Below are 14,246 nucleotides of genomic sequence, written 5' to 3'. Positions count from 1 at the left end.
ATAACTGGTTGTGAGGGTGACTTTTTGTTCCTTCTGCTGTAGCAACATTTTGCAGCGTCCTAACGTAGTCCATAAAGAATATTTTCAAACTCGGACTTTGCAAAAATTGTCCCTGGAACAATTGAATTTGATGCACTTTTCGATAATGTATGAAGTTACTTCCAATTTTTAACCTTCACATTTTTATTAAAAGCGAAAAAAATTATTGGCTTGCTGAGTCTGAGTGATATGGAGTGAAGGAATGAGGGCAGAAGGCTTTCTCTTGAGAAGGAAGGAGAATTGAATACAATGAAATGGTGCAGTACGTGAGAGAATGTAGCCATATTAGTGTCTCTCCTTCGTACGGATAATTAATCAGTACACTTGCAATTCTAGATCACACAAATCTCAACATCTCATCATTTTGATTAAAATACTGCATTTTTTCATAAAGTGATATGGATTAGAAATTGGAATGTTTGGAACTCAGTCGAAGCTGATAGGTTTACGCTGGGCCAATAATGGTTGATACTGATCGTTTTCGAACATTCCATTGCTATACGCCTCGGCAGCTGCATGTAGTGCTATATTATGTGTTATGAGCACAGACTATTTTATGCAAGAATGTGTTTTTAGTGTGTTTGTGGTCATGGAGGGAAAGTATCCAATGAACTGGATTCATTCACCCCAGCATGCACGTGTGAGCTGGAAAGCTCAGTCAGTGCACGTTTGCTTTTGGTCATGTAGAACCGTGTGCCTATTTCAGATGTATTTGGGCTAAAAAGAAAAGAATGTATGTTTCAGGAAGATTCAAATTATCTAGGAAGACACTGACGTTCTCCCCAAGATTTGTGATGTGACTCAAGGGTTTGCTGTACATAATCTGTAAACCATTAGCCACACTGGGAGACCTCTGGAACAATGTGCCCCGTCCCATAGTATTTCACTCCACAGAACATGGCTGATTAGCCAAACCTGAAGTTGAATGGAAGCCTTAGGCCACGTCTGCTAGGAATTTACTCTGACTTACCACCATTTTTAGCTCTGGCATTCCTCTTCACCCACTGTTCTGTTGTTGCTTTACGTAAATTTTTCTTATGCTCACTACACATAGGGCAATGGGTTAGTCAAACTGAGCCATTGGCCAATTTTACTGGAATTGACAGCTTGCTATTATTTCACAAGAAGCATGTCTAAACACTAAGGAAAACCCTTGAGTGCTAGGGCCTATTGTGGCAATGTGCGGTTTTTGAGACCGAAAACATATTTTTCATTTTGCTAGTATTTGCTTGTATGTTGTTGAGGTCCCAGTAGCTCCCCCGACTCCAGTAATAAAGCATAACGAAGCAAAACAAGCAGTGGCAAGGCCAAAAGCCAGACAGACAGTGCCAGACCTAAGGGCTTTTCCTGTGCAAATTTATTTTAGTTTTTTTGTCAATGTGAAGTGTTTTAAAATATAGGCAAACAGTGTTTCAAGTTTTATAAGGCAGATCATATCAGAACTAGTATATCAATATTGTTTGTCTAGCACTATACATATCGGAGAATATAGAAGATATCCCTGCACAAGACATCTAGTTGCTGCAAAACTGACATTTTGGGTTAGTTGGTGGACCTTAATAGACAAATGACCAGGAAACAAAGACTGAAAATATTAAATAGATGACAGAGAAACATGCTCTTCTATTTGTTCTGTATTGAGTTTAATTAGTTCGATAATTTCATCAAAGGTCAGTAATATTTTGGTGCATTTAAATCTGTTAAATGTTTAGATCCAGAAAGTCGCCTTATTACATTAAATGGTAGAATATCACCTTTCTTTTTGTACATGAAATGCTCTATCGAGTATAGACTGGTGCACACTAGCAATCCAGACTTCTACTTCTAGGGAAGATGTTAATTTCCAGTGCCCGTTAATTTCCGGTGCACATGTACTATTGTTTCGCTTTTATTACACCAGTAGTAATTCACTTGTAGCCACGTTGGGAGATTCCTTTTTGTTTTTGGACTTTTGGGATGTGCCAGGTATTCAGTGTTGTTCAATCGTAAACAACCACTGGAGGTCTAGACTACAGGGAATGAATGCCCAAATTATTCACACTAAATGGCTGGTGGAATTGTGCCACTCCGGCAGCCCCACGGTGTCTCATATACTCGACCTCATAGCCAACCAAGAAGACTTCTTGGTGACTTGTAAGGCTTGTGCTGTTTTCCCTAGGGATTCGTGTTACACATGTGTGAGGCTTTGTTTCAGGTTTGAGGCCCCTGTATCCTGGAACACGCAGGATGCCTGCCTTAGGAATGTTGTCCGCACACGTCTTGGCTGGAATATCTCCAAGTCCAGCATCACTTTCCCGTTACCATGGCACCGTGAATGGAAAAGTACCCTGCGTGAAAATTCGAGTGCCTTGATTGATATTCCTGGAGAGGGGCCAAGCAAAGTAATAGGAACGGATTACAGGTAATTTGCCAAGAAAATATTTTACATGCATTACATACATTTAGTTTTCCTAGAAAGCTGAACTTTTTCGGAGAAGCACGATAATGGCCACATGCTTCAGCACTTGAAACAAAGGCCTGGTTTGAATTAAAAATTGCACAATTGGATTATCAGGGAAAGAGGCAACACCACCACCAAGAGCGACAAGCTTACGGTGTGCTTTCAGTTGCCTTTAGTGATTTGTCTCCTAAATAGTGGCCTTTTGAGTGGATCAACCATTTTTTGTCCTTAATTTGTATTTAACAAGTCACGTGTGTGCTTAGTGATAGTGGCCTTCAGGGAATTGGGGAGATTTCCCAGGAGCCCTTTGTATCAAAGCCACTAATATTGGGACAGTTTCCATGTACCGCACACCACACTGTTCTTTCAGAGGCAACAGCCTGCCAGGAAATACCCCATTCTCCTTTAGTCCTGCACACTTAATTGACTTGTTAGCTTGGGCTCATAACAGTGACATCACTCTTCTAGCTAAAGGAGAAGTGTGTGTGACTTTCTATCTCACATACTGCTAATACTGAATTTTGCTTGATGGATTTGCCACGCCCTATTAGGTTTGATCATCACATGCTTCTTCATAATTCGGAGACCCTCCTGTGTTCTCCACATTTGCTCATCCCTGCACAGGACAGTTGCTATTCTGTGCCGGTCCTGTGACATTTGTACTGTTTCTACTAGGAGGATGTTCCATACCTACTCTACCTTTGGAGTGCCTGAAACACTAAGTGGACATCTCTCCCAGGGACAGGTTTTCCTACCTTATTCAAAAACTGTAGCTGATATTGTACTTCTTCCACCGTGTTTCATTGCTGATCTCCATGTGAGGTCCAGCATTGAGCATATCAACTATAGTGGGAGTGATCACATTTTCACCTAATGTGTTTAACTGCAAGGATCCTGTTAAGGTCGATGACCATGCATGTTACAAAACCGGACAACAGACCTGAAGCAGATCTCATCAAAAATATAAATCTGTGAGCTCATTCTTCAGGCCACGCGCCTTGAATTCATGTTTGCTGAGAATATTGTAGCATATAATATACTGGCCCATTATCAGTTCTGATTGGACCACCTGCTTATTCATCTCTATCACTCAAAGAGTTATGTCGCCCCCCCCCCCTTTCCCGCCAGCAGCAACAGCTGCACAACTTTTAGTATAAAACAATAATAAACAGCGTTTATTATCATTTTATAGTCAAAGGGGCAGGGCCTTGGGGCTGTGACAAGGGGGAGTGCACAGCACTCCCCCCTTAGTACGCATGTATGTTTGGCTGGCCGTCTCAGGCACGGTGCTGTCTCCAACCCAGCAATCACTGCGTTGCTGGGTTAGAGGCAGCAGGCAGAGACTTTCAGTCAGTGCCAGCAGCATGAAAGCAGCGTTAGGATTGGACGCAGGGCAGGCTGGAAGCCTGTGCCTGCAGTCGAAGAGGAGGGAGAAGCACGGCATGGCACAAAAAGGTATGTTTTTTCTAATTACATTTTTTTTTTGTCGTGTCCCCCGCTCTCCACGTGCTGCTGTACCTCTTTTCCATCACCCGAGCCGCTCCTGCTCTCAAACATGTTGTACTGCCTCTGTCCTTCAGCAAATCTTAGGGAAATAAAGTCTCAATTCATCATCTAACAAATCTGAGGCAGAAATAGCCAGTCTCGCAGGACCCAAAATATATTTATAGAAACAATCTACTGTTGCAATACCTGCCCTCTAGACTAGCTGGTCCACACCAAAAGATGAAACCACAAGAGGATCACAAGTGGTTTAACAATACGTTGACAGAACTTGAAAGAAAGTTCCGCATCGGACCAGGAATGGGAACCAAAACCAGGCCTGGCAAAAATGTTCAAAAAAGCCGGGTATGGCAGTTTCAGTATCGGGTTTCCACTGCCATCAGCAGTCCTAAGGACACATGCACTTGATGGCTCTTCGGTGGGCTACTTGAGAGAAATCTTTCATAGTTTCAAACCACACTTCTTGGCATTCCTGCTCATTTGGAAGAACATTTCACTCGCTAAATGTTCAGAAACTACTCAGAGTCGTAAAGAGCATTCGAGCTTCTTGAGACCATGAATAAGTGCTTATACAGGTCTGTCCTTTACATTGTAGCACGTCTCTTATTGAATTTGTAATCGGAGGAGCATAACCGCATATACCAAAATGCAAAGTAGAAAAAAACATGAACTGTATTATCTCTTCCAACTTGGGCCTAGGAAAGAAATCTCAAGAGTGCGGACCATACTGTTAATGTGTTAAGAAGTGGGAGAAAGTGGCGGCCGGCAGCTTTAGGAGGGAGGGGGGCGGGCGGGGCACACACACACTCATTCTTTCACACACAGACACGCACGCACGCACATCCATTAACAACACTCATACCATTCAAACATGCACGTACGCACCAAACATTCATCTAAAAACAGCACACACACTCATTCTTTCACACACAGACACGCAAGCACGAACACACGCACATCCATTAACACTCATACCATTCAAACATGCACGCACGCACCAAACATTCATTTTAAAACAGAACACACACTCATTCTTTCACACACACACGCATGCTTGCACATCCATTAACAACATTCATACCATTCAAACATGCACGCACGCACCAAACATTCAATTTGAAACATCACACTTATACACACACACACACACTTACCTTCGGCCTCCAGGTCCCAGGAGGGCTGGGACTGCTGCCTTCCCTCATCCAATGAGGGAAGGCAGCAGTCCCAGCCTCGTCACAGAGTGGGATGGGGTCAGTGAGACTGCTGGACCCACCCCACTCTGTGACGAAGTGTCACTGATTGACACTCGCCCTGGGCGCTTCAGGGATTAAACTGAAGCGCCCAGGGAGAGTGTCAATTGGTGATGCTTTCCTTGTCACCCATGGGAGGGCCTCGAGGCACCTTTGCTGGGCTGAGGAGGTCACGCCCATAGGAGCTGTGATCTCCTCAGCCCAGCAAAGTTCAGCTCAGGCAGCCAGGAGTCTGCGCAAATCGCGCATGTCTGTTCCTGGCTGCCTGAGCTGAACATGAAGAGTGTCTGTTAGGCTGACCCTTGTTCAGCCTGACAGGCACTCTTCATGGGGGGCAAAAGGTGGGGGTGCGTGGCCCCTCCGCCCTAAAGGACGGGCCGCCACTGGTGGGAGACCCCTAGCAATGCCAGTGTTTTCCTGTTGGGCATAACTTCTGACTTTTGAGAATTGAAAGAGCAGGAAAAACGAACACTGGCAAAGAAAAGAAGTCCGGTCTTGGCAAGCTAGTGTGATGACTACATTAAAAAGGATTGCAAGCATATGTTACAAGAATGTACATTTTGTATTGATTACAATAAAGATGTAAAAAAATAACTGTTGCGTACAATAGAAGAATGTGGATGCTTCTGGCAAACAGATGTTCTTGTAACAGTTGTGGAAGTCTTTTATAATTGTAGTGCACATCACAGGAAAAGGTGATTCTTATATTGACAGAATTACTGAAACGTAAGGACATAGTTTAAACACAGGGGGGTGACTAAAGCATTAAAAATGCGTAAGGAGTGCAGGCAAAAAGCTATCACTCACAGTGCAAGACAGGCAATGGCTTACATGGGTTCATCCATTGCCACATGCTATAGTCGGTGGAAGAATAATGTAAATGACAGATAAACAGACCAATGGATGAAGAGGGACGAACCAATGTCCTTCTATGTAGGTATATATCTGTTTTTAATTATGATATTATTTCATAAGGTTTTTGAGAGAACTAATGCTGTCTTTAGGCAAAACTTTTAAAGTACAACCCAGCGTACTGCCTTGTCTTTTTAATTTTTATAGAGGGAACTAAATTGGAAATGTGTAATATAAAAATGTGAAATGTAAAAACGAATTTCACAGGTACTGTCTGGGAGTTTAAAGACCACATTGGCTATGTCTGACATCCCACCCGCGTTCTGGTTATTGTGATTTGTGTCAACCAGACCCCAGACACATAATAGTGTTGTATCAACATCACCCCAACCTTTAGCTGCTCCAGCTGACATAAACATATTCTCTACACAGGGCTCATCTGGTACTAGGTATCAGGCTCATGCTATTTCAAATACTTAACATAAATGTCCATTATTCACCAATTTTACTACTTTGGAGACTGTGACCCGCAGTATTAGATGTGTCCAATTCACTGATGTATGGTCATCTTCTGTCAAGTGCACATTATACAACCCCGAAACCTAATTGCTTGTACAGATGTGGCTTGTCTTACTCATCTTCTTCTCACCATCAGCTCTAATTCCCTTTCTAGTCATGCAGCAGAAGTGCCATAGGTCATAACATCAAGGAAAAGGGGCCCCATCGGACATGATTTGTGTAGTAAAAGATGACCCTCATACCCCACTTCCTAACTAACCTCTCTTCTAGACGCCCCACCACTCTTGCCCGACTCCTCATAGCCAATGTGATTTAAACATTGCATCATTTTGGTCTCCCTTCTCTCATCTGAAACAAATCTATCTTGCTCCTTCTTTAGACCAAACCACCATAACAAGATTCTCTCCTCCAGCTAGAAGCCCCTGTACATTTCTCCTTCTTGCTGTACTACACTGTGCTTCTACTCTTAGTGTGGCTACTGGGTGTCGGCGGAACACCATTTTCTCTGTCCTGTGTGACTCTGTAAAAGAGCTTGTCCTAAAATATAGGTATATATGTTTTCATTCATGCTAACATGGGTGCGTGACTTTGAATATAATTGTTTAAAGCTTATCTTGCAAGGACGGTTTCCCTTTCCAACACTATTTGTCAGTTATGTTTATATTTTGTAAAGACCAGTATAGCATAATATGTCCTACTAAACTTTTACTCTACACATCCTACATTCCTAGTTAATCTACACTATTGTCTGAATGGAAAAGAAACAGAAAATGGGTCAGAGGCAGATACAAAACACAACACGTAAACAAGCATAAGCTGTGGGTCGTTTTTATAATAATGAGTGCCAGTGGCAGTGCCCAAAGCGCTGCTCAGAAATGCGTGACTGGTGCAATTAAATGTCAGTGCGCCAAACACCAAGGCTATCTGCAGGTTCCTGATTTCTCCCTTTGTGACTTTTTTCTGTCTTTCTCTTTCTAAGTCTTTCCATTCCGTGTGTTTTTCCCTCTTTTGCCCTTGGTCAATGTCTGAGGCAGAAAAATAAGTGTTGTTCTCCAAAAATGAGTACCGGTGGTCTCCACCTGCTTAAGTGAAGCTCTGGGCATAAAGCGGGCCTGTATTATGATTAGGATGCAACAAATCGATGTGAGGGAATGCTTGAACTAATCACAGCCAATGGGAATCATTTTGTACATACATTAACCTAAAATCAATCGTCAATGCCAGCTAAAACCATACTTGGTGAGAACTCAATGGGGAGCTTTTGAGCAGAATCCTCAAAGCTGTTTTTCTTTTTTCACATATTTACTTGTTTGGCCCACAGTTTATTTTAATTATGTGAATACAAATGTTTAAGTTAGAATGGATGCAGAAGTTAAATATTAGATTCAGTTAACGTTCCTTCAAGCTTAGCGTGGAATACATTGGAAAATGTATCTTTTGTTTCTGAGCTTACCGCTGATAAACTGCTATTGATGTATTTCTAACCAGATAACATGTTTTGACGTGAGTCACTAGAATGTTTGCTGCAATATTGAAAGGGGACTTAGAACTTGATATCCACTTAAAGATGTGTTGGCCAGTATTATCTGTAGATCCCAGATCAAGACGCAACAATGTAAGACTGAATGAAAAGTGATCTCCTGGTTGGGCTATTGAAAGCCTTTCTGAGCTCCTAGTAAAAATGTGTGTATGAGTGTGGTTTTGAATGAGGGGCAGTGTTTTCGAGTGGTTTGGTTTGGTTATTTATATATTTTTTGTAGGATTTAGATATTTGTTGTATGTATTGTTAGTGGTGGTAATGAATATTTGTTTGTTTAAATAAAATCATGACGAAAAGAAAAATGAACAAAAAATGAAAGCTATGTAAATGAAAATAACAAAAAAAGTTAGAAATGAAAGACATGCAAAAAAGGTAAGGTATAAATAATAAAATAAACATTTGAAGGAATGGTTTTAGTTCACTGACTAAGTAGGATTAGTTCGGTTTATTCATGTACATAGGTTGAACGTGAATGTTTACTTATGTTTAACCCTCTAGGGAACGAACCTTATGATGTGTAGGTTTAAATATAGTAAGGAAACCTATGCTTGTAATCAGTGCAAAGATCCTAACCCTGCCTCCCTCCAGGAGGTGCAGTTTTTCTTTACCGGAATACACATCCTTTTTTATATTCACTCTAAAGCGAACCCAGAGTAAACCTAACCAGGGTAAACCTGACCAGAGTATACCTAATCACAGCTTTTACTGTTTCTGACCAATGCTTGGGTCTCTTTTATTAGCTCCACCAACCCTAGATATAAACCACTTCTAGAAACTTGTGGGGTGGGAAGGACACCTCGGTCCCCCAGGAACAAATGATAGCCTGATCTATTGTTGCCACAAGAGGAGGTTAAAAGGCAGCAGGCCAGATGTGGAGGCGTCCCTGTCTTTCTGGTTCAGTTGGCGTTAAGTAACAAAGATGTTGTGCGTTACATACTATATGATTTAGGATCTCTCCAAAACCAAATCTTCCCCAGTGTTGGAAGAGACTTGGCGACCCTTGTGTGTCATTTCCATTGGTTTGATCACGCAGGGGGTGCTTGGGTGGGAGTTTACTATTGCTTGTGCCCAAAGGCAGTGCTACTATGGGTAACTGTCATTTATGCTCATCACTTTAATGAGCGGCCTAACCTTTCATCTGCCTGCCTAATTGGTGTTAACAGTAGTCTCTCGGCCCAGAGATCATCAGCTACTTATTTTCCTCATTTTTCCACGTATCTTCTCTTCTCTTTCTCTAAACCCGATTATTTTCTGTGTATCCTATGAGACTCATGTCATTCGTTTTGCCGATAAAATTGCAAGTGTGTCTGGCACATGCCAAAGTTATGGGAGACGTTATCCTCTACACAGGTGCGGCTCTTCTGCTTGTGCGGAGGAGCGTCGCCCCCAAGTCCCCCCCACCCCCTGCCAGCAGCAGCAGCTGCAAACCTTTTACCAAAAAACGACAATAAGCTTTCAGCGTTTTTTGGTAAAAGGGGCGGCCACAGGCTGTGAAGAACACTGACGGAGAGTGCTGTGCTCTCCCCCTGACTGCGCATGTATGTTTGGCCGGCCAAACACAAATGGGCAGTAGTCTCTCTCCAGCCTGGCACTGTGTTGCTGGGCTGGAGAGAGCAGGCACAGGCTCCCAGTCTGCCAGGAAGCACCCTGGCTGGGCGCTCCAAGCCAATCCTAATGCTGCACTAAGCAGCGTCAGGATTGGCCGCAGGGCAGGCTGGGAGCCTGTGTCTGCAGCCTGTCTGTAGCCTTGGAGAGGAGCAGCGTGCGGTGGTGACAGCTGCAGCACAGGTACTTTTTTTTATTATTCATTCACCACCCACCCGCGTGTGCTGCCCTGTCCCTATTTACCACCGCAAGCCGCTCCTGCCTCTACAGCCCCACTAGACTTTTGGAAATTCATGACTATTTTAACTATGGGCCATATGGCCTCGTTTTTGGGCAAGTTTGACCAGTTTTATAGTGCATCCTGTCTGTATGAATCTCTAACATGCCACTGTCTGTGTATCATGTAGAAGATAACCTTTCTGCAAGGTTTCTTCTGAAAGAAATTAATGTTCATGCGTAAACACTACACGACACGTAAGCAACAGAATGTCATTGGAAGTGCGAAGGCGGAGAAACCTAGGCAAAATTTGTGACAATGACATAAAAAAATAAAACCAATGATCGATAAAGGCGCATATCTCTTTCATTACAGGATCCAGGAAGTTGGAGTATAACGGTCAGACCTGGCATGAGCATTGCTTCATCTGCAGCAGTTGTAGCCAGCCTATTGGATCCCGGTCATTCATCCCAGACAATAACGACCACTATTGTGTCCCTTGTTATGAGAGCAAGTTTGCACCTCGCTGCACCCACTGCAAAAAGGTACCATTCCTCGATATGTCAAAGTGCTTTGTCCCCAGTCCCCGTGTATGTTCCATGTTAAAAAATGCATTGCATGTGGTTGACTTTGAGTAGTCTCATACTTGAATAAAATTATTTCTAATTTTCTCAAATCATAAAATGTCTGTCATCCTACCTCTGTGCTTATGCTCACTTTTACTTTTCAAACTTCTGACTGAGTATTTCATGTACCATGGATTGCCAGGTCTGCCTCATTCCTTGTCTTGCTCCGCCGTGCCATCATTTTACTCCCTTTCTTACTCCCCATTAATCGTCTCCTGCCTCTCTCTGCCCTCTCCATTGCACCCACAGACCCTGACTAAAGGAGGCGTCACCTACCGGGATGAACCCTGGCACAAAGAGTGCTTCCTCTGCACTGGCTGCAAGGCTCCGCTGGCCGGACAGCAGTTCACCTCCCAGGACGAAAACCCCTACTGCATCATGTGCTTCGGGAACCTCTACGCCAAAAAGTGTGCAGCCTGCTCGAAGCCAATCACAGGTACAGGGACTTACTCCACCCCTCTGCACACCAAGCATACTGCAAATTCACAGTAGCATTGTGTAGAATGATTGTTATAGTTGAAGTCTCTCTAAGTAGATCTGTAGAGAAAGTAGCGTTTGTCAAATTTGCTCTATAAAAATATAATGGATTGCAGAATTGGGCAAATTTCACTGCGAAAAATTAAGAGGTGGTAAAGTAAAAACAATAAACTAACGGCGAGAGAAGATTGATTACATGCAACACGCCCCCTTAAACAGAGAGAAAATGTCCAGCTCTCAGAGTTCCAAAGTTCACTCACAATTAGCAGAAATGCCTAAATCAAAACTACATGTGCTTGGAGCGATTGTGCTGTGGTTTCTAAGATGACAGTACCTACAAGCCCACACCATTCGCATTGCCCTTGCAGAGTCCATGATGATTATTAATAAGTGAGAGGTTTATGTGATGTGGGCAGCAGTGGAAGTGTATTAAAAAGTATGGCAAATGTGATGCTGCATGCAATTGGGGCAGGCCAGAGAGCGAGGGGCGGGGTCAAAGGTGTGGCTAAAAAGAAAATATTCTGTACGTTTTTTTGGTTCTTTCACATGCAGAGAGCTACATTTAAAGTAACTTACAGCTTAAATGAGAAATGTATTTTAAAAGTTTTTAACTGGTGGTAAATGCACCATAGTACATTATGAAACCTCTATTAGTTAAAGCACCGCAGAGGTTTGTGTGTAATCAGAGAGCCACAGAATTCAATCTTGGTTGATGCAGTAGAGAATAGAGACTGGTCTATTTGTAGTGCTACAAGGTCCAAGCCTTTGATAGAAAGCACTGTGAATATGTAGGTCATTATTTTAAACTTATATTATGCACATTTTTAGGTAGCCTGCTACAAAATGCACAAACATCTAAGATAAAATGGTGATTACGTAGTATAGATTTTAGTAATACCCAGACTGTACATAATGCAATTTCCTTTATACAACTGTCCATTAAAAGCATGCACTTCACAGCCCAGCTGAAAGCTCTCTTGCACTATTGTTCAAAAATTAAAAATCTTATTCTTCACAAAGCTTCAAGTGATTCCATCAATTAAAGAAAGTGCCCACTCCCAAGCACTTATTACATTTGTAGATTGACCAGTTGCACACATTTGTAGTTCTTTCAGGCAAGCAGGCACACTAGCAAGAAGGCTTGTTTGTTATTTAGATGTCTGCCCACCTTCAGTTTCACAGCACAGGAGACTACCTTAATGACACCTCGGCTGAAGCATTTAAACCAACTGAATTAGAATAAACCGTCCCAGGCCCGTTGTCTTTTCACAGAAAGTAGTGGAAAGGCTTATCATATACTTAAAAGGTATGGGCACGTTGTGCGTCTCCGATTCTCCCACTTCGACCGTTGGATGTGGGTCAAAAGGGAGCTACATCTTAATGCACAGCAGAGGAAGCAGTCTTTTACAGATGACTCTCAAACTAGCATCCTCGAGACTGACTCTGATTAGGCCAATAATGCTGCATTTTAAAATAAGCCAGGGAAATGGTGGATTATATCTGTGTGGTAAATCCAAATGTGACTTCCCCCTAGATGCACTAATTGTTCGTTTCAATGATAATGCACTGCAGGTGGAGATTACTTGCTCTCTAGGAGATTTCTTCAGATTTAGGTAATCGTTGTTTGTCTTAGAGTTACAAATGTGTAAATTGTTGTTTTGAGGTTCAGTGTCGTAATCGGCACACATACATAACACTGTTTAAGTTGATTACCTAATTTCCCTAAGGAGTGCAGTTCGGACAGTGGGTCGTGGCACGTACGATGTCAACATGTGGCACTGTTGTGCTGTAGCCATGTAATGCGGGAATTTGTTCACTAGTCTGCTTTACATGTGGATTAGTGCAATGTGCGAACATGCAGATTGCATCCGGATGTATGGTTCAGCAACGACAAATTCAGACGAAGCCAGACTCCCTCCTGAACTAGCAGCCAGAAAATAAAAAACATGCAAACTACATTGTGTTTAATTTATGGCATCCAGATTTGGAGCTTCTGACGTATACTACAAACTGTGTGTGGTCAGGTATTTCTCTTTCAACAGCCTCTTTCACTCACTGTTCGTGGATTGAAAGCTACAGCACTCCAGATGGATGTGTTGTGTTGTATAACTTTATCATAATTGATAATTGGGAATCAGCATCAGGCCGGATTGGCTTTTATTCCAGTGGGCTTTTCCCCAGGAGGCCAGAGCGATTGGAGTCGGGTTTTGAGATACAGGGCTGCTGCTGGGGCTTCTGTCACTTTCCCCAGCACCCTAAAGTTATTTGCAACAGGCACACGGAGGCTTCAAGAGAGAGAGAAATTGATGGAGGGTGGTAGATAGATAAAAGACAGAGAGGCGAGAGGGAGAGAGAGAACGAACAAATGGATGGAAAGTGAGAGAGAGGTAAAAAGAGGAGCGGAAGGGAGCGGGGCTGGTTTAAGCATTTTTGCCAGGGCTGCTCTTGGTTCCCGAGTCTGGCCCAGATCAACTTGATTCCATCAGGCACCACATCTAATATGGATTTTTTTTTTGTCAGAAAGACATTTACTTTCAAACATTTGATCAAAGAAGTTGGTAGACTTCCAAAAAAGCAGCAAACTTAACAAGTTTAAAGCGTGAAATTTTTTAACTTCTTCTAAAATTTTAACTGAAGCTCACCTTGGTTCTTACGAATTTTGGTATATTTGTGCCCAGCACAGGTGAATATAGGTGGAATATTTGAAAAAAATAGCTTCATGAGAAGGCTGCATTATCAAGACATGGTGAGGTTTAAAGGCAGGTTGAAAATTGTGGTAAACGTACTAAGGCCTATTAAAAAAGCTTTTTTAATTATCGGAAGTCATACTCCAGTAGCATTACCTCCTGTTCTCACAAATGGTTTTCAAAATCCCACAGCCAGAGATCTCCACGTCTGCCGTCTTTTCTGGGCAAAGATCTGGGACAAGTGTGGAGAATTTTGCACTTGGAGGTCTCTTTTAAGGAGTAGTATAGTGGGAGGAGCAATGTGGAGTGGTTTGAAACAAAACAGGTTGCAAAATAGGAAGGGTTCAGGAACATTTAAAGAAGGTTTAGGGGCAGGGCAAGCAGAACAAGCATTGGCAAAAAGCCAATAGCCTTCGCCTATACATGAGCTATTGACTTAGGCAATGTGTTTTTGCCATGTGTTGTGGAGTGGAGTGGAGTAGAGTTCAGTG

The 14,246-nt window shown here is 42.6% G+C and overlaps 1 protein-coding gene across 4 annotated transcripts in view; it reads left to right on the top strand.

Annotated features, from left to right (window-relative positions):
• FHL3 (four and a half LIM domains 3) overlaps positions 1–14,246 on the top strand; it is a 240,107-nt gene that overhangs the window by 205,370 nt on the left and 20,491 nt on the right. For all 4 annotated transcript variants that reach the window (XM_069223975.1, XM_069223972.1, XM_069223973.1 and 1 more), the window contains 2 exons: positions 10,341–10,510; positions 10,841–11,027. In XM_069223975.1, coding sequence (XP_069080076.1) covers positions 10,341–10,510; positions 10,841–11,027 — 357 coding nt within the window. The remainder of the gene's footprint in view (positions 1–10,340; positions 10,511–10,840; positions 11,028–14,246) is intronic.

Source organism: Pleurodeles waltl, chromosome 3_1, assembly GCF_031143425.1.
Source record: "Pleurodeles waltl isolate 20211129_DDA chromosome 3_1, aPleWal1.hap1.20221129, whole genome shotgun sequence".
Taxonomy (NCBI): Eukaryota; Metazoa; Chordata; class Amphibia; order Caudata; family Salamandridae; genus Pleurodeles; species Pleurodeles waltl.
This window is presented reverse-complemented; position numbering and strand designations above follow the sequence as displayed.